The 19402-nt window shown below is 50.1% G+C and overlaps 1 protein-coding gene across 2 annotated transcripts in view; it reads right to left on the bottom strand.

Annotated features, from left to right (window-relative positions):
• Positions 1 to 19402, bottom strand: part of Slc4a5 (solute carrier family 4 member 5) — a 79265-nt gene that overhangs the window by 1528 nt on the left and 58335 nt on the right. For both annotated transcript variants that reach the window (XM_052719254.1, XM_052719253.1), the window contains exons 16-24: positions 18278 to 18391; positions 15125 to 15286; positions 14216 to 14394; positions 12791 to 12863; positions 6874 to 6942; positions 6097 to 6270; positions 5415 to 5570; positions 3229 to 3313; positions 2177 to 2244 (exon numbers count right to left, since the gene is read on the bottom strand). In XM_052719254.1, the coding sequence (XP_052575214.1) occupies positions 2210 to 2244; positions 3229 to 3313; positions 5415 to 5570; positions 6097 to 6270; positions 6874 to 6942; positions 12791 to 12863; positions 14216 to 14394; positions 15125 to 15286; positions 18278 to 18391 (1047 nt within the window). In that variant the 3' untranslated portion in view covers positions 2177 to 2209. The remainder of the gene's footprint in view (positions 1 to 2176; positions 2245 to 3228; positions 3314 to 5414; positions 5571 to 6096; positions 6271 to 6873; positions 6943 to 12790; positions 12864 to 14215; positions 14395 to 15124; positions 15287 to 18277; positions 18392 to 19402) is intronic.

Raw genomic sequence — 19402 nt, 5'->3', positions numbered from 1 at the left:
CAAACCGGGAAGAAAGAATGAGTCTCGGGTTTGTTCAGCACCAACCAGCCAAAGAACAGGGACCTAATGGGAAAGTTCTGTCTTTGCTTACCAACTTAAAATATTTTTTGTGTGTGTGGGTATTTTCTGCATGTATGTCTGTGCATCACACACATGCAAGCTTTTTTTCCTTTTTTTTTTTTTTTTTTTTTTGGTTTTTCGAGACAGGGTTTCTCTGTGTAGCTTTGCGCCTCTCCTGGAACTCACTTGGTAGCCCAGGCTGGCCTCGAACTCACAGAGATCCGCCTGGCTCTGCCTCCCGAGTGCTGGGATTAAAGGCATGCGCCATCACCGCCCGGCTGCTTTTTTCTTTTTAGAAAAAAATTATAAGCCAGGTAGCACTCTAGAGGCACAGATAGGTAGATCCGAGTTCAAGACTAATCTGGGCTACTTAAGTGAGACCCTGCTCCAGACAGATTATTTATTACATTTACTTACTTGTGGGTGTTTGGGGGCAGAGTACAAGAGTGGATGTTGGAGGACAGTGCGGGAGCTGATTTTCTCCTGCCACCAGGTAGGTCTCAGATTAAACTCAGATCACGGTTTGTTTGGTTTAGTTTAGTTTTTCAAGACAGGGTTTCTCTGTATAGCCCTGGCTGTCCTGGAACTCACTCTGTAGGCCAGGCTGGCCTCAAACTCACAGAGATTCTCTTGCCTCTGCCTCCCAAGTGCTGGGATTAAAGACATGTGCCACCAACACCTGGCTCAGATTGTGTTCTATTTTATTTTATTTTTATTTTTTTTCCAGAAGAGTAGTACTGTGTAGACCAGGCTGACCTTGAATTCGAAGGAACACGCCCACCTCTGCCTCCCAAATGCTGGGACTAAAGGTGTGGGTCACCGTTTCTTTGAACTCAGGTCACCGGGTTCGGTGGCAAGTGCCTTTACCTAGTGAGCCATCTTGCTGGCCTTTTTTTGTTTTTTGATACAGGGTCTCAAGCAGCCTCAAACTTGCCTTATAGCTAAGAATGCCCTTGAATTCCTGATTCTCTTGCCTCGGCCTCTCACAGCGGCATGAACTTAATGCATCCGGGGACCCAAGTGTCCTCTATCTGCTGGGCTTCAGCCATTGCCATTGAACTGGTCCCAGCCTGTTTTAACCAAATAGCTGCCCAAGCCAGCTTTCTGAGTCATAAATCTGACTGTTCTGTTCTTATTGTTCCAAGGACAGCATCCAGACTCCAGAGCATGACAGACAGAGCCTGCTTGGTTTGAAATGGCCACTTTTCCAGTTGGATGGCCTTTCAGTCCATGTGTGTGCTTTCAAATGTTGCCTTAGGCCTGTTCCCACGGCCCAGATGCCTTTCCTCCTCTGCTCTGGCCCAGTCTGTGCATCAGTCAGGTCTTTCTGTCCTGGATAAGGCTACTGTGATGAGCAGCCTTTATGTGTGCCCATGGTGCTGTGCCTTTGTCTACAAGTCCCTCTACAACTCCGAGGACGGCACCTCGTGCCTGGCAGGTTTTTAAAAATTTATTATTTTATGTATATAAGTGGTTGCCTACATGTATGTCTCTACACCACATGTGTGCCTGGTGCCTGAGAGTCTAGAACAGGGGCTCAGATCCCCTAGAACTAGAATTATAGATGGTTCCAAGCTGCCATGTGGATGCTAAAAACCAAACCTGGGTCCTCTGAAAAAGCTGCCAGTGAACTTAACCTGACAGCCATCTCACCAGCCCCCCATCTCACCAGCCCCCCATCTCACCAGCCCCCCATCCTTCTGACCCCCAGCCAGCCAGCCCCTCCCCCATCTCCCAGCCCCCCATCCCTCCAGCTTTGAGGCTTCATCAATGTCCAGCCAAGTCCTGTCACTGAGCTCTTTTCTCTCTAGAGAGAATTCCTCCTTCCCACTGTTTTCACAGATTTGGGGAAACACCAAGGCATATGGCAAGTGCCATCTCTAGCTAACCAAAACCTCTGCAAAGCTGGCCTAGTCCCTCAGCCTTCAGCCATTGCTTAGTCTCTTATCTACCTCTCACGAGGCCCCACCCCTAGCCAAGAAGCTACTGGCAGCTTCTGGCTGCTAGGGGAGGGAGTCATTTCTTTATGAGTGTACCCACTGAGAAGCTGGTCATGGCCCAGTCAATAACCCCACACCCATGCACAGGAAGAAGGAAAGTACCCGACGGCCTTTACCTTCGATCCAGTTCTGAGCCACTGAAGGAAGAGTCAGAATGAGTAACTCCAACTGGAAGATCTTTTTCCTGGAGGGAGATGGAAATGGTAGCTGTGAACGGGTCCAGTAGGGTTCAGGGGATCAGTCTAGCTCTCAGTACTTCCTCACGGTCTCCGTTTTCTGCTCTTCAGCCCTACAGTCAATGCTGCACATGAGGAAAACAGGGCCTCCCAGAGATGGGTGGCTTCAGGCTCAGTCCTTCATACGGGGGCTCTTAGCTCGTTAGGAAGGAGTGGGGCATGGGGAGGGCAAGGACTAGAGAGGATGACAGAAAGTGGGTTAGGCGAAGAAGGAACCTGAAGTGACCTTGTGCTGTGGTGGAGAGTCCTCGAGGGCCCTGAGGGTGCCGGCAGGATGTGCTGGCCACCCGGACCTGACCTGTCTTTGAGGAGAGTGACAAGTCCTGTGAGCAGAGCCCCAGGATCTGGACTCCATGGGATCTTTCAGAAGACTCCAAGGTTGGACTGTCTGTCACTAGGGAAGGATTAGAGGCTGTGAAGAATCTAGAAGGCTCTTCATGAGCAAAAGCTGATCCTTCCCAAGCAACTTCCCCATCAGCACTAGCAGGCGCCTGTGGCTTCCACAGGTTCACAGCCTAATCTCAGGGCTGGAGTCGCCCAGCTGGGTCTCTAACGGGGAATGCTTAGCCCTGACTGGAGCTCTCAATCATCACAATTCCAGGAAAATGTGGGAGGCTCAGGGGCCACATTTGGACCGACGTGTTCTAAAACAGTGAAGGGGAAGACCAGCAGAGCCACGGGGTCCAAAGGAAAGTTAGGAATGGGGGTCTTGTCTAAAGTGATGGTTGGAGGATGCTCTTTTATGAGGGGTGAGGTGTTTCCATAGGTGTGGTGTTCCTATGCTCTTGGCCAGTCACTTTTATTTCTCCCCAGCACAGGAGTCCTCAGCATCTAAAACAATGAGACCACTGAGCTCCAAGGGGAGTCCCTTAGGGGAGTCGTGGAGGATTGGCAGTGAGTAGGAAGGGAGAGAGAGCAGGTGCTTTACTTACTGGTAATGCAGTGGATACCGTTTTGGGGATCAGATGGGACACTTTCCATGGGGATCTTTATGACTGAGGGAGGAAGGAACTGGGGCTGGAGAAAAACAGTGGGAAAGCAGGTAAACACCAGCACAACCACTCGGGGAAAGCAGGTAAACACCAACACAACCACTCGGGGAAAGCAGGTAAACACCAGCACAACCACTCGGGGAAAGCAGGTAAACACCAGCACAACCACTCGGGGAAAGCAGGTGAACAAACACCAGCACAACCACTCAGGCTTCCTCACTGAGACAGGAGACGCCTACGTGCACAGTGTAAGCCACTATTCTCTACCCACCCAGACCAAGCAATGAGGGCTGCAGCAAACACATGGTGCCCCTATGGGCCCCATGACGCAGTAACCCACTGTTGTGGAGACCCAGGAATCAGGAAGGAAGTCAGCCAGGAATTTCACTCCCAACAGTTTAATCTGCCGTGTGGTGTAGGCAGTCACTGTGAGTGATGCACACTATAGTGGCGCTGTCATAAAGGCACCTTTAAAATGAATCTCTGTGACTCAAATCTTGTTCTTCCACTGCAGGTATGTGTCATAAAATGTGGAAGTATTTTCTCTCAGACCTGGAGTAATTCCTGGGACATGAGAGTATCTCAGATGTTTACTGAAGAGATCAAAGAAAGAAAAGGCATTTGTCTTTAAAAGACACTTGGTGGAGGGCAGGGCTGGAGAGATGGTTCAGCAGTTAGGAGCTCTGGCTGCACTTAGAGAAGACTGGAGGTTGGTTCACAGCACCCACATTGGGCAGCTCACAATCACCTCTAACTCCAGCTCCAGGGACCTAATGTTCTCTGCTGGCCTCCACAGGCACTCACATGCATATAGCCGCATACCTACACACTGACACATACATACATAATTTAAAAAACAATCAATCTTAAAATCAAATAAGACGATTGGACTCTGCCCTTCCTTCCCTGCATCCTTCCTTCCTTCACAGACTGGCCTCAAATGGACTATGTGCCTGGGGATGCTCTTGAATTTCTGATCCTCCTGCCTCTACCTCCTAAGTGTTGGGATGACAGGTACGCATGCCCATGCCTGGTTTATAGGGCACTAGAAATCGAACCCAGAGCTTTCATGCACACCAGGCAAGTGCCCGGCCAACTGAACTATATCCCCAGCCCAGAACATTTTCTCCTTTGTTTTTAGAAATTTTTATTTGCAAGGTTTTTATTGCCAAAAAAAAAAGCACATGAAATAAATTTGAGGGCTCTCTCCTCCTGAAAGAAGCCAGCAATTAAGGATAAGGAAGCCGTCACAGTTAGAGGACAGCTTAAGCATTGCTCACCAGTCGGCAAGGATTTGCCTGTGAACAGTTTTCATTTGCAAAGGGTGAGATCCCTAGGACAGGGTAGAAGACTATGGGAACTGGGCATGGTATCAGGAGAGGGCATGACCAAAGTAGAAATGGTTTTCTTAATTCACTTAGACAGTTGGCTACATGTCCATCTTGGGAGGTCTTGTTCCCTTTGGGAAACACTTGTCATCATTTGTAATGAGTGCTCGAATCAGAAAATCTTTCTGCCTAATGTTTTGAGATTTCCTATACAGTCTGGATCAACTCCTTGGCTCTTGAGTCCCTGTGGGTTTTAGGGCTGAGATACAAAAGGAACATGGGTAAGGAGAGGGGAAGGTGGGACAACCAGGTGGTCATTCTACCTTCCGTGAAGACACGTGCCTCTCTCACTCCATCCCCAATACCCCGTGGGAGGCCCAAGCCAACAGGGCCACCCACTTGGAGTCTAGGTTTGTTGTGAGTTCCCACTGGACTCCCCGCCACCCTAGGCCTACTCCTTTCTCTGGAGATCCTCCTTACAACGGTCTTCCATGTTGGAGCCTGTTCTGCCCCAGGCACTTGCCTTGCTGTTGAAAATGGTCCTGAGAACCCACAGTAACAGGAGGGCGGGTGTGGCCATCACCTGTTCCTAGGCAGGGAAGCTCACTAGCTCTGACCACCCTGAGGATATTCCCAGAAACAGATGGAGTCTCGACACCCAAGACCAACACAGATGACATCCCTCCTGTGCCAGATACTGTTGCAAGCCACCCAAAAAGCCACCCTGCACCCTGGCAGAAGTGGAGAGAGAGAGTCTCCCAGTCTCTGCCCTCTGCCCAGGCCACTCACTGTCCCCACCTCCTCGTCAGGGTTTTCATGGACCCCTTTCCTTCTCTTCTTCTTCTTGTCTGTCTCCTGTTTCTCCTTCTCTGGGAGGATATTGTCAATCCAGGCCAGGTCGTGCTGGGAGAAAATCAAGTCCAGGAGCCTTCGAACAATGATAAGGCCCAGGATCTGGGGTGGGAAGACAGGCAGAAAGGCAGAAGTTTTGTGGGAGCTCAGAGGAAACTGTGAGCTTGTGTTTTCTCCTTAGTTGGCTGAGTCCAGGGACCTTTTGTGGCCAGTGTCTCTGCAGCCATTCCAATGTCCCCAAGACTAACTAGCCAGCGAGCCCCAGAGGCCGAAGCATCCCTAGTGCTGGGATTACAGCCAGTACCACCCTGCCCAGTGTACATTCTTAAGTTCTTGAATCTGGTCTCTGCCCGTCATGACCCATTCTTTTATGTGATGAAAGCTTTACTATTATACTTCTATTTCCAACCAGCTTGAAGTTCATCATGGGGAGCTTGGCTCTCTGCTTTGACTTACTTCCCCATCCCTCTTGCCCACCAGGGGAGATTGGATGACTTCCGCCCCGGACTCAGCATATGGGTTGTCCCTGCAGGGTCCTGTTACTCTGGCACTTTTCTCTGTTCACTGTCCCTGAACACTCCTGGTGGCACTGCCCCACCCAGTCTGTTAAGGAGCGCACCCTGCTCACCATGACTGGGAAGATGATGGCGGCCATGGTTGACTTCAGGATCCAGAGTAGTGCCAGGCAGAGGATCTGCACCAGGGTGAATAGGTGGATCCGGCGAAGGGGCACATGGCGCAGGAAGGCATGGTCCGGCTGGTGCTTGGCTGGCATGAGGAAAAGCTTACAGCGTTCCCAGAACTGGTAAGAATATAGTATAGGTCTCAACCAGGAGGATAGGCTCCAGGGCCGAAGGCTACAGATTAGGGAAGTGATGACCTGGTAGGGCCTCGGAGAGGGGACTCCTAATCATGACAGGCTATTGGGATCTAGGCATGTATAGCATAGGGGAGGGGCCCTGAGCACTGGATAAAGGAAATAGCCCGGAGATAGTGACTAAAGGCATATGAACATGGTCCATATTTAAGGAAAAAGCAGCCACCTTAACAGTGGCACAAACTGCCCAGGGACCCTGGCCTCATAGTGAGTCAGAACAAGGCAAAATCTTTTCTTTTGTGGAGTAACTTTAGATTCATCAGTGTTAGCTTGACCTGCCTCAGCTTCTCCACCTGTAAAATGTGGATCCAAGGGCCTAATCACACAGATTATGTGCTACCTGTAAAGTACCTAGTGTGGTCACTTTGTTGGCACGGTCGATGGAAGTGCATGAATGAATGAATGAATGAATGAATCATTATCCTCTTGTAGAACCGGGACAGTAAGCATTTAGAGTCTCGGTATCACACGACTAGACATGCAATTCTGACTCCAGGTCCCATTAGCCTGGGGAGGACACCGCCTTACCTGGATGCCGTTGAGGGAGGCTACACCCATGTAGAGGAAGACGCCATAGAGCACTGGCATGGGGATGTACTGAAAGGAGAACAGAGGTTTGGGCTGGGGAGGGTCCTTGGCTATTTGATGATGGACAGTGGTGTTAGCCAACCACAGAGGATGCTGGAGAGCTGGACTTTGGAGGAGCTGAGGGTCCAAGGCCAGATCTGAAGCCAGAGGATGTGAGGGGGGCCGTCAGGGTGGAACGACACTCCTCCTGCTTGGGGGGCCAAGCCAGCATGCCGCTGCCTTCCAGAACTGGCTGCTCTCCCAGCCACTCAGAACCTACATGATGTGAGTTACTCCTTCCAACAAGAGGGAGCTACCCGGACTGAGCACTACTCCGTCTTACCAGATCCTTCCCACTTCTGCCTCAGCTGACCTGGGAACCTTGGGAAGCTGAGGAAGAGCCTGCCTTGCTCTTGGATGGTCCTGGGAGAACACTTTGGAAAGCACAAAGTTTGATATCAATATAGGTTGCCTAACTTATAGGTGCCATTTAATAATGTTGAGACAGTGGCTGGAGGCATGGCTTGCAGTTAAGAGCACCAGCAGCCACTTCAGGTGGCTCACAGCCCTCTGTAACTCCAGCTCCAGGGGATCTCATGCCCTCTTCCAGCCTCTGCAGGCACCTGCATTCATGTGCACATACCCACACACAGATACATACACACATAATTTTTAAAAGTAAAATAAATCTTTAAAAGGAAAAGAGTGTCAAGACATCCAATCAAGCAAGTGATCTCTTTTGAGTTAGACTGCTCAATATTTAAGCACTAAGAAAGATTTGGATCTAGATGTTGTAAACTTCAATCCCAAGGCATTTGAGCTAAAAGTTAAAAAGGGATTTAGATGGTCCTTGTGTATTCCTGCTAACACATGGCTTGTGGGAAATGTCTTAATTATAAAGCAACATAAAAAGCCAATATGTTAACACTGCAAACTGCATTCAAATATGGGAGCAATTGAAAGAAAAGCTTCAATAAGAAGTAAAAAGCCAGGGCTGGAGAGATGGCTCAGAGGTTAAGAGCACTGGCTGTTCTTCCAGAGGTCCTGAGTTCAATTCCCAGCAACCACATGGTGGCTCACAACCATCTGTAATGAGATCTGGCGCCCTCTTCTGGCCTGCAGGGATACGTGCAGGCAGAACACTGTATATATAACAAATAAATACATTAAAAAAAAAGAAGTAAAAGCCAGTATTGTGGCTCATCTGTGTGGTTTTTTTTGTTGTTGTTTGTTTTGTTGGGGGTGTTGTTTGTTTGTTTTATTTTTTTCAAGACAGGGTTTCTCTGTGTAACAGTTCTGGCTGTCTTGGATCTCACTCTGTAGACCAGGCTGGCCTCGAACTCACAGAGATCAGCTTGCCTCTGCCTCCTGAGTGCTGGGATTAAAGGTGTGTGCTACCACCACTGCCCAGCATGGCTCATTTTTGTAATCCCAACACTTGAGAGGCTGGGACAGCAGGACTGTGGAAAGTTTAAGACCAGCCTGGTTCACATCTCAAGTTCCAGGTCACTCAGGGTTTCATAGGAAGACATTAATTATCTTTAACAATAAAAGAACAAGGGTCGTGTGCTGGAGAGGTGGTTCAGTGATTTAGAATGCTTGCTGCTCCTCCAGAGGATCTGAGCTCTGCTCTCAGCACTCACACTGGGTGGCTCACAACCGCCTGTAACTCCAGCTCCAGGGCGATCCAACGCCCTCCTCTGGCTTCTGACGGCGCCCAAGCAACGTGGTATACACTCACACAGATATACACACATACGCATAAATAAAAAGAAGTCTTTTAAAAAACTAATCAAGCCGGGCAGTGGTGGTGCATTGCCTTTAATCCCAGCACTCAGAAGGCAGAGCCTGGCGAATCTCTGCGAGTTCGAGGCCAGCCTGGTCTACAGAGCGAGATTCAGGACAGGCACCAAAACTACATGGAGAAACCCTGTCTTGAAAAACCAAACCAAACCAAAGACTAATCAAAATGAAGAAAACAAAGATTAGAGGCATGCCCCATTAGATATCAAACTGTGTCTGGTCTATGCAGTCAGTGCAGGGATGGAATGAGAATGGACCCCAAGGGGTCGAGTATGCTCGGCAAGCGGCCTACCAGCTGAGCTACAGCCCTAGAATTTTGAAAACACAGCACCGGGAGCCCTGGGAAGTTCCTGACCCAGCCTCAGGGCACTGCAGTCCTTGCCTCCTCACAGCTTCAGGGCCCATGTCAGCAGCATCCCAGCCTGAACGTCTGCTTCTTGGACAGAACTTTCTCCAGCCCATTTTGTGGCTCTTGTGAGAGATGCAGTTGTCCGGTACTGGTGGGAAAGAACTTAATACTTTTGAAATCCTATCTGCAAAAATATTTTAATTTTAATTTTTATGTATGTGAGTGTATGCCATGTGTGTGTGGGTGCCCTCAGAGGCCAGAAGAGGGGAGTTGGATTCCCTGGAATTAGAGTTATAGGTGGTTATGAGCTGCCAGTTGTGGGTGCTGGGATCCAAATGGGAGAGCAGCAAGGTCTCTTAACTACGGAGCCACCTCTCCAGCTGCCAAAGCCTTTATTTATAGGAAGGTGTACACCTTGATATGCTCAAACCAGACATCCTATGATTTTTAGTCCTGATTCCCGACTGCAGATGGAACCCAGTTCCTCAGCCATGCTTGGTAAGTACTGTGCCACTGAGCTCCATTCCAACCCTCAGTTCAATTCTTTTCTTTATGCTGCTATGGGCCTGATGCCCCGCACTAAGAACACAGACAATGTCAGTGTGAAATTGGATGTCAAAATTATGAGCACCAAAGACTGGCCATTATACACAGGATGTAATAAATGTGCCCATAAAAGAATCGATCCCATTGTAAACGGGATGAAAGAACAGAGACCATGGTAGAATTTTCTAGCTGCTTCGTGGTCAGTTCAAACACATAGAAAAAGGCTGGTGTGGGACGGCTAGATTGCTGGGTGTGCCCCACAGCTGGGCTGGAGTCTGAGACTGTCCCTGGGAGATGGGAGCTGCTGTCTGCAAAGTGTTGGGGGGAGCTTTGGTCACTAAATCACGCTCTTTTTAGACTAGTGGGGTTTTTGACGTGAACACTTGTCAAACAGTATCAGGACAGACACTGATGGTTCTTTGGAGACCTTTCCAGAAAAGCGAATATGCCCTGGACATTTAAAATACACTCTGGGGCCAGGGCAATGTCCAGTAAACACAGTCTCCTGCTGCCCAGCCTGACAATCCAAGTTCAACCCCCAGGACACATCAGGTGACAAGAGAACACCACAAGTTGTGCTCTGACCTCCACACACATCACATACCACACATGCGTGCATACACATATGCGCTCGCGCACAAGCTCACACATGCACACGCACACGCACACGCACACGCACACACACACACACACACACACACACACACACACACACACAATGTAAAAATCTGGCATTCACGAGACCCTGAGTTCCATCCCTGGGACCATAAAAGTGGTTCTTGGTTTGCTTGTGATCGCATCAGGGCCTAGCGTGTGCTGGGTGAGCACCTCACCCCCGCCATTTCCCCAGGGCCTTCCGTGTGCTAGGCAGGCATTCCACCCCTGCTCTGCTCTCCCAGTCTTCATGGCACTATTTATTTTGTGACTAGGCCAGCACTGAACTCACTCTGTAGCACATGCTGGCCTTGAACTTGCGACTCTGCTTCATTTTCCCAAGTTATAGGCCCTGTGCTATCAGACTAGGCTATTAAAAGTGTGTTTTATTTTACTTGTATTCATTAAATTTAAAACATAATATACTCATTTTAAAAAAAAAGATTTATTTTTATTTTATCTGTATTAGTGTTTTTTGCCTGCATGTATACATGTGCACAACATGTATGCCTGGTGCCCACTGAGGCCAGAGGAGGGTGTCAGAGCCTCTGAAACTGGAGTTAGAGGTATTTGTGAACTGCCATGTAGGTGCTGGGAACCAAACCCAGGTACTCTTTAAGAGCAACCAATGGTCTTAACCACTGAGCGATCTCTCCAGCCCCTATTTATTTTTTTGCATTGTGTGTGTGTGTGTGTGTGTGTGTGTGTGTGTGTGTGTGTGTGTGTGTGTTCCTGTGTGCAGGTCACTGAGCATGTATGAAGGTCAGAGGACAGCATTTGAGAGTTGGCTCTCTCCTTCCACCACACGGTCCAGGGTGTCAAACTCAGATGGGCAGCCTCAGCAGCAGGTGCCCTCACTCGATGAATTATGTCACCGGCCTGCAAAGAACCACTGTAAAATAAACAAGAAATACCTGCCCATCTGCGTGTGGTCTATGCAGACATTCCTCTGAAGGACCCAGCGGCACGCCTACTACTCACATGTGCCCAGCGTCTATTTTCAAGCCAGAAACACTTGTCATAGTGAGAGAATCATGTGCATCTGGCTGTTCACTCTGTTCTTTGCAAGGTCACCCCAAAGCAGCTTTTTTTTTGAGATGGGTTTCTCTGTGTAGTTTTGGTGTCTGTCCTGGATCTCGCTCTGTAGACCAGGCTGGCCTCGAGCTCACAGAGATCCACCCAGCTCTGCCTCCCCAGTGCTGGGATTAAAGGTGTGCGCCACCACTGCCCGGCTCAAAAGCAGCTGTTTGAAGAGAGTAAGAGGCAAGAGGAGGGAATGGCAACACAAGCGGACTAAGTTTAACAAGGAAGGAAAGTCCTGGGCCACAGAGACGGCTCCTTCAGCAAAGCGCTTGCTGCTCAAAACACAAGCCCTGAGTTTAAACCCCAAGATCCAAGTGAAAAAGCCAAGTGCAGAGACATTAATTTGTTACCCCAGCGCTGTGAAGGTAGAGACAAGAGAAACCCTTGAGCTTGTTGGCCAGCCTAGCCAAATTTGTGAGCTCCAGGTTCAGTGAGAGACCCTGTCTCAAAAAAAAAAAAAAGGAAAGAAACCAGCGAGATGGCTCAGGGGTTAAGAACACACACTGCTCTCGAAGAGAACTTGAGGTCAGTTCTCAGCACCCGTGTCGGGCGGCTCACAAACTCCAGAAGAGTCTGACACTTCTGGCTTCCATGGATGGTCTCCAGCCTCATACACACACACACACACACACACACACACACACACACACACACTGTGCACACACACGCACACATGATAATAGGCAAGTGGGTGTGGTAGAGAACAGACAGTAGTGGGGCCTGTCAGGACTGCCTCACTCCTGACTGGAAAGCAGATCTCCTGAGGGACACAGCCTTGAATGCACCCCTGCTGTGGTGTCCTTTAGTTGTTGGGATGTGAGTAAGAAGAGTTTCAAAATTTTGGGGGGAAAGTCACTTGTGTGCCTGAGACACACAAGATGGAGAAGCGGAGATGGGACTTGCAGAGCTCGGGGGTCCCCTCTGCGAAGTTTACATTCAGAAAATGGGCAAAGCAAGAAGATCTGGAGTGAGCCCAAACCATGGCCACGTGGACCAGCCCAGCTCCGGGAGATCCGTGAGCACACTGCAGACCTCCCTGAGGAAGAATGCTCCCCAGAAAGGTAACAGTGGCCCCTGGAAGGGGTGGGGGGGCAGAGCAGACATGACAGCAATAATCATAACAGACCACGTATAACACCACCATTGCCTGTTCACATCTTGCCTTTCTTTTTTCTTTTTTTGAAGCTACCCTTTTTCTTTTTTTAAGATTTATTTATTTGTTATGTACACAGTGTTCTGCCTGCATGCCAGAAGAGGGCACCAGATCTCATTAGAGATGGTTATGATCCACCATGTGGTTGCTGGGAATTAAACTCAGGACCTCTGGAAGGGCATCCAGTGCTCTTAACCTCTGAGCCATCTCTCCAGGCCCACATCTTGCCTTTCTTATGGCCTGCAGGCCGGTGGACCTTGGGCTTTGTGGGCAATGGGGCAGAGCCTCACCTTTAGGATGGGAGCCAGGAAGACGGAGATGCCTGTCAGGATGAAGACCAGGACACCGGTCACTCTCTGCTCCCTGGCGGAGATGAGCACATAGTCAGGGGCGACCTGGAAGATACTCAGTGGCCATTCCCAGCCCCTTCAGCTCCTCTGCTGGACTTGAAGCTTATTATGTCCAACACTGTAGACTCTAGGGGCGCCTTCATCGGGCTCCGCCTTGCCGCCCAAGGCCTAGCTGACCTGGTTAGGGAAGGAGGGAGCACCGGACCTGGGCCAGGGCATTTTGCGGTGTGTCAGGAAGGTCGTTCGTTCAGTGTGGTGCCTAACAGCTGGGAGCTCGAGCTGTGTGGACTTAGGCCGACTCGGCTCTGCTTCCTACCTGTGGGCATTATGCAGGCCATGAACACCCTGTGCTGACCACAGTTGAGATGACGACGACGCTGCTTTGGGGAGGGTGTAAAGTGCTTGGCGCCCTGCTTTGGTGTTGAGTTCCTACCCCTGGGAATCACAGCTGAAGCTCTGGGGCAAGAGTCTGACTGCCCGTAGAGGAGGCAGCAGGGGCAGGTGCAAGAAGGCCCTGGCACAACCCAGACTAGAGCTGTAGGCTCTGGGTAGACTGTTTAAGTCCAGGAGTGGGCCGGGAAAGGACTCTGCCTGGCCAATCTTGAGCACTTCAACCAAGCAAAGGGGTCGTCCCCACGCATGCCAGGTAGCAAGCTCCCAGGGCAGCCATTTTGGAGAACACGAGGGTCTGGCATGGACCTCGAGGCCCCGAAGGGGCAGAGGATGTATTTTCCTGCAGGAACCAGTTTGGGGCCTGACGCGGGTCAGGAATGGAGAGGCAAGGAGAAGGACAGAAGGGACAAGCCAGGGCGACAGGCTGGCATCCTGGTTGGGTCCAGGAAGGCTCTCCAGAGGTATGGCAGCTGGGCAGGACGTGAACCCACGGGAAGGCCTCTACAGGGTCTTGAGGAAAGACAAAGAGAGGGCAAGAAGAGGCCCAATGGTGGCCCACGGGTGAGACTCTAGAGCAGCGGTACTCAACCCGAGGGTTGCAACCAGGTATTTATATTACAGTTCATAATAGTTATGAAGTAACAATGAAAGAATTTTATGGTTAGGGTCACCACAACATGAGAAACTATTAAAGGATCACAGCATTTGGAAGGTTGAAAACCACTGCTCTAGAGCGCATGTGTGCATGCGTGCGTGCGTGCGTGTTACTACTGGGGACTATTCAAAAAAATCACTTGGAATTGATAGAATTGAATTTTCACCTCTCTCTTCTCCAGAATATTCCTCTAGGGCTGTGATTTCAGTGGTCATAGGGAAGGCCTTTCTTGCCCAAATACCTCGAGGAAAAACCATGCTCTCTTCCCCTAAGATGTCCACTCCCATTCAGGTGGCCCATGCTTTGCTCTGTCCTACCTGACTCCCAGGAACTGCGGCTGCTCTCCTGGGGCACTGGTCTCTGTCTCCATCTTGAGGCTGTCGATGTGGGCAATGGAGATGACCGTGGCAGCCACATACCAGGGGAGCCCCGTGAAAGAGCACAGAGCCATGAGGATGCCCACCCAGAACAGGTCCAGATGGTAGCCCGCAGCCTTCTGTAGGGCAGTGGGACAGGAAAAGCTTCTGGGAACCTGATCCTTTCCAAAGCAACCATTTTGTAGATCATGGTTCAAGGGCTCCCCCTGCCTTCCAGAGTGTATTCTGAGGGGGCTGCCCTACTGAGACACTCACCCTGAGGACTTAGTGTGTGTCTGGGCCTCACTATCCCCAGAGGTGGCTTTAGTTGTCACGTTGTCTAAAAAAATTGAGCCAGGGACACAGGTGTGGAGAAGAGGGATGCCCAGACTTGGCAAGGCCCTGGGTTTGGTCTCTGGGAAGAAGAGCTGGTGCCCATTGGCCACAGCCTCTTTGCAGTTTTTAGATAAGGGCCCAGCCTAGAGTGGTCTAGATTAAGTGGGGCCTGAGTCAGTGATGACCTGAATCTCCTCAGCCCCAAAGGCAAGGAGGGGAACTCCAGGAAGCGTGGGGCTGAGGAGATTCCTTTGCCTCCTGATTCTAGGCCTATACCCATTGGTATGTGTGAGGTGCCCAGGTTTCACCATCAGGAGGCACAAGCCAGAGAGACATTTTGAGGTGTACACGGAGTTTATGCCCAAGACCCAGCCTGAACTTGCAACTGGTTCTCAGACCAAGTCACATTGGTCCTGTTCCAGGGCACATATCTCTCACCTTAAAGACACCAAAGGGGGAACTTATCTCCCCAAAATATGAAAGGAAGAATATTCTTCCTCTGGTCCCCCAAGTCTGCTCCTGGCTCAGTCTTACCTTCAGCTTGTTCTCCTTCCGATTGACAATGACAGCGGTGATCTGCTGGTCCATGAAGATCAGGATGGTCACCAGCAGGGCGGGCAGGATGCTCGCAGGGTACACCCACCAAGGGTTCTTCCCAAAGGGGGCAACAAACCAGCCTCGGTCAGGCCGTGTGGGCTGAGTGGAGGAAGCAAAGAGGCCTGTCCCTCTGTCCCTTGTCCCAGACACTTGCCTTCGCCCCCAGCTTCCCACTGCTTCTCCTTCCCCACCTGGAGGTACTTTTCAACTACGATGTTTCCCCTTAAAGATGCTAGGAACCTGCGACTTTAAAGAGCGTCACAGAGGCAGGGAAGGAACACACAGACACATTGGGGCTGCAGAACGAAACAGAACATAATGGGCTGCGACACCCCGGAAAAACAGGCAAGGGTCAGAGGGCAGCCGGGGGAACATGTAGTCATTTGTCACAGAAAGACAAATGACAAGGGGGCCTGACGGAACAAAGCAACAAAGCATCCGATGGGTCTAATGCTGCCTCTGCGGAGCCATCTGCCTACAGAGCTCTGAGGGCTGACTGTGAAAAGCCAAACATCAGTGCAGATCTGCATGTCAAAAATAAAGGGTTGGGGGGGGGGGGGCGGCGGCGGCGGCGGCGGCGGCGGCGGCACACGCCTTTAATCCCAGCACTCGGGAGGCAGAGCCAGGCGGATCTTTGTGAGTTCGAGGCCAGCCTACAGAGGGAGATCCAGGAAAGGCACCAAAACTACACAGAGAAACCCTGTCTCGACAAACAAACAAACAAAAAAAAATAAAAAAAAGAATAAAGGGTCATTTGTACAGAGGTGGACATTTAAGAGGAAGAGGGAGGGGTGTGTGTGTGTGTGTGTTTGTGTGTTGCGTGCATGTGAGCATGCAAACCCCTCAGTATGGCAGATATCTTCCTCTGTTGTTCAGCCTTCATCTGCCTCTGATTGACACCTCACCATTTTGGCTTGGCTGGCTGACCAGTGAGCACCCAGACTCAGCCTGTCTCTGGCCTCCGATGCTGGGTTGCCGGCATGCACAGCCACATCTGACTTTTGCTGTGGGTGCTGGAGGTTCAAACTCAGATGCTCCCATTTTCAGAGCAAGGGGTCTTACTCATGGAGCTGTCCCCCAACTTCCAGAAGCCAGTGCTTTTATTTTAAGGCTAACATTACTTCAAAGGTGGGTTCTAGACATGGATTCCCTACTTCAGTTAGATAGTTGGTGCATTTGGGAGGATTTGCGCTTGACCGTAAGCAAATCATCAATTCTGGACAGATAATTTCATTTTTTTTCCTTTTTAATTATATTTTGAGGCCAGGCATAGTAGTGCACATCTTTAATCCCAGCACTAGGGAGACAGAGACAGGTGGATCTCTGAATTTGAGGCCAGCCTGGTCTACAGAGCTAGTTCCAGGACAGCCAGGACTACACAGAGGAACCCTGTCTGGAAAAAAACCACACGTAGACACCAAAGTACGTTTTGGACATGAGTCATGAAGACGATGTCAATGAACTGCTTTTCTAGTTTTAAATCTACTGTGGATTTTTTGGGTTTTGGTTGTAGATAAGTGCATAAAAATGTATTTGATGGTGAAATGTAAAATCAAACAAGAAACCCCACAGCTTCAGAATGGCTAATTTGGCTGTACAGAAGTCTGTTGAGATGGGTGGAGTTTGGGGCTGGTTAATCTTCCTGTGTGGTTTTTTTTCAAGTTCTTTAAAGTTTTCATACATTTATTAAAATTATATTTCATGTGTTTGTGTGTGTACATGTGCCACAGTGCGTGTGTGGTGGTCAGGAAACAACCGTGGGAGTCCGTTCTCTCCTCCACCATGTGTATCCCAGGGACTGAACTCAGGTTGTCGGCATTAGCAGCAAGCACCTTTACCCACGGATGCGTCTCACCAGGCCCTAATGAGCAATTTTTGTATCATGGACCTCAACTTCAAGCATGCCCAGCTTCATGTGACGAGCTTATTAAAGGCTCCACCCCAGTGTTTCCGATTGTATAGGTCTAGGATAGGACTAAGCATCTGTACTAGAGCTGGGCAGTCGTGGCACATGCCTTTAGTCCCAGCACTCAGGAGGCAGAGGTGGGCAGGTCTCTGAGTCTACAAAGTGAGCTCCAGGACAGCCAGAACTGTTACACAGAGAAACCCTGTCTCCAAAACCAAAATCAACCAAACAAAAAAGAATCTCTGCTTTTTTCTTTCTCTTTTCTTCCTTCCTTCCTTCCTCTTTCTTTTTTTCTTTTATTTAAATGAGACAAGGTCTTACTATATAGCTTTGTCTGTCCTAGAACTCACTATATAAACCACACTGGCCTTAAACTTACAGAGATTCTCCTGCCTCTGCCTCCCTTAGCCAAGTGCTGGGATTAAAGGTGTGCGCGACTATACCCAGCAGAAGATCTGCATTTTTAAGCTCTGTCCTACCTGACCCCCAGGAACTGGGGCTGCTCCCCCTGGGACACTGGTCTCTGTCTCCATATTGGGGCTGTCCACGTGGGCAATGGAGATGACCATGGCAGCCACATACCAGGGCAGCCCCGAGAAGGAGCACAGTGCCATGAGGATGCCCACCCAGAACAACATGACCCTAGTCTAGGGGCCGCCCTTTGGAGATGATCATTCTTTTTTTGTTTGTTTGTTTGTTTGTTTTTCGAGACAGGGTTTCTCTGTGTAGCTTTGCGCCTTTTCCTGGAACTCACTTGGTAGCCCAGGCTGGCCTTGAACTCACAGAGATCCGCCTGGCTCTGCCTCCCGAGTGCTGGGATTAAAGGCGTGCGCCACCACCGCCCGGCGAGATGATCATTCTAAGGGATCTCTTTGGAAGGATTTCAGTTGGCCCAGTTTGTAGACTGCCACAGTCAGAGGATCAGAAAACCTCTGATAGCACCCCGAGGCTTCCACTAGCGTGGAGAGAAGAGTCCAGAGTCTTTCCTGCTCTGAAAGTCCACAGCCCTATATTATGGTGCATAGGTCCCCACCCACCTCTCAAATGACCACCTCTGGGAGGACCACACAAAGGGCTACAGTACACATGGGTCTCTTGGCTGAGAGAGGAAAGTTGGATAAGAACAAAGGAGAGTTGGCAGGTAGGAAGCAGGCAGACTGCCCAGGCAAGGGCAAGGAGCAAACCTTGATGACATTAGGCACATGCAGCTTGGGGGTTTGCAGGCCAAAACAGGCATCGATTCCACAGAACAGCAAGATGGAGAAAACAATGGAAAAGTCAGCCACCAGGGTCCGGACCTGCAGAGAGGAAAGGAGGAAGCGAGTGTGAGTTCCGGCTTGCTGAAGACTCAGTCCTTAGGTGGTAATGGAGAGAACGGTTAAGGGTTGTGTTCGGAAGTCAACAGGCCTGGGTCAGCAACCTCGGGGGGTGTCCACCATCTTTCCAAGCCTCAGTTTCCCTTCCTGCAAAATGCAGATAATGATAGCACCCACCTTGGAGGCACGAGTGAAAGATGGTGGTGTAGAGAACCTGGGAGGCTTTGGCCAGAGTGGCAGTTCTTGCTGAAGTCACACTCTGATAAAATGACCGAACTTGGCCACCCAGCAGGTGCGTGAGTTGAACTCAGAAGGAAACCCTAGCTCCTCCAAACATGCTGGCAGATTGTTGTACCCAACCTGGGCTGAGAGGGAGCCCCCTCCATTTCATGGGGGACCCCTGACTACTCTCAGCTCTTTCGTCTGCTAAGAGTCTCCAGACTCTCACTGTTCTCAGGAGGCGAATCCACAAGAGGATCTGATCTGGACCTGCTCTCTCTGCCCTTTCGGAACCAGGGTCCCCCAGTGTCTACTTGTCTTTTTATGTCTTTTCAGAGAAGTGGTCGGGGTCAGGATGGAGCGATAGGGGCGCATCCATATCTAAAGGCACACCTGTTCTCCGTGTGGAAAGGAGTGAGCAGGGACATGCTGTCACCAGCTTAGCATGCTCACCCTGTTAACTGCTCTGAGTTAAACCACCTCCCTCCTGCCCAAGTGCCTCTGAAGGAGTACAAGGTTGACACCAGACGAAATCAACATTTCAAGTATCTATGGGAGAGAACAAGGGGTGTTAAAGAGACACAGAGACATGCCAGGTCTCAGAAATGTGGCTGAGCACCTGTGCAGAGGGGCGACACTGAGCTCCGGAATGACTGCCTGCCCCCCACGCCTTCTCTCTCTATCACTTTGGCTGGAGATGAGCTCTGACATTCTGGTCACAGAAACCACTTGAAGGGCAGAGGTAGACACATCACACTGATTTTATCCTCGCAT

This window comes from Peromyscus californicus, unplaced genomic scaffold (genome assembly GCF_007827085.1).
Source record: "Peromyscus californicus insignis strain IS unplaced genomic scaffold, ASM782708v3 Scaffold_6__1_contigs__length_162567912, whole genome shotgun sequence".
NCBI lineage: Eukaryota > Metazoa > Chordata > Mammalia > Rodentia > Cricetidae > Peromyscus > Peromyscus californicus.
Note: the sequence above shows the minus strand (reverse complement) of the source record. Positions and strands in the feature narration are given on the sequence as shown.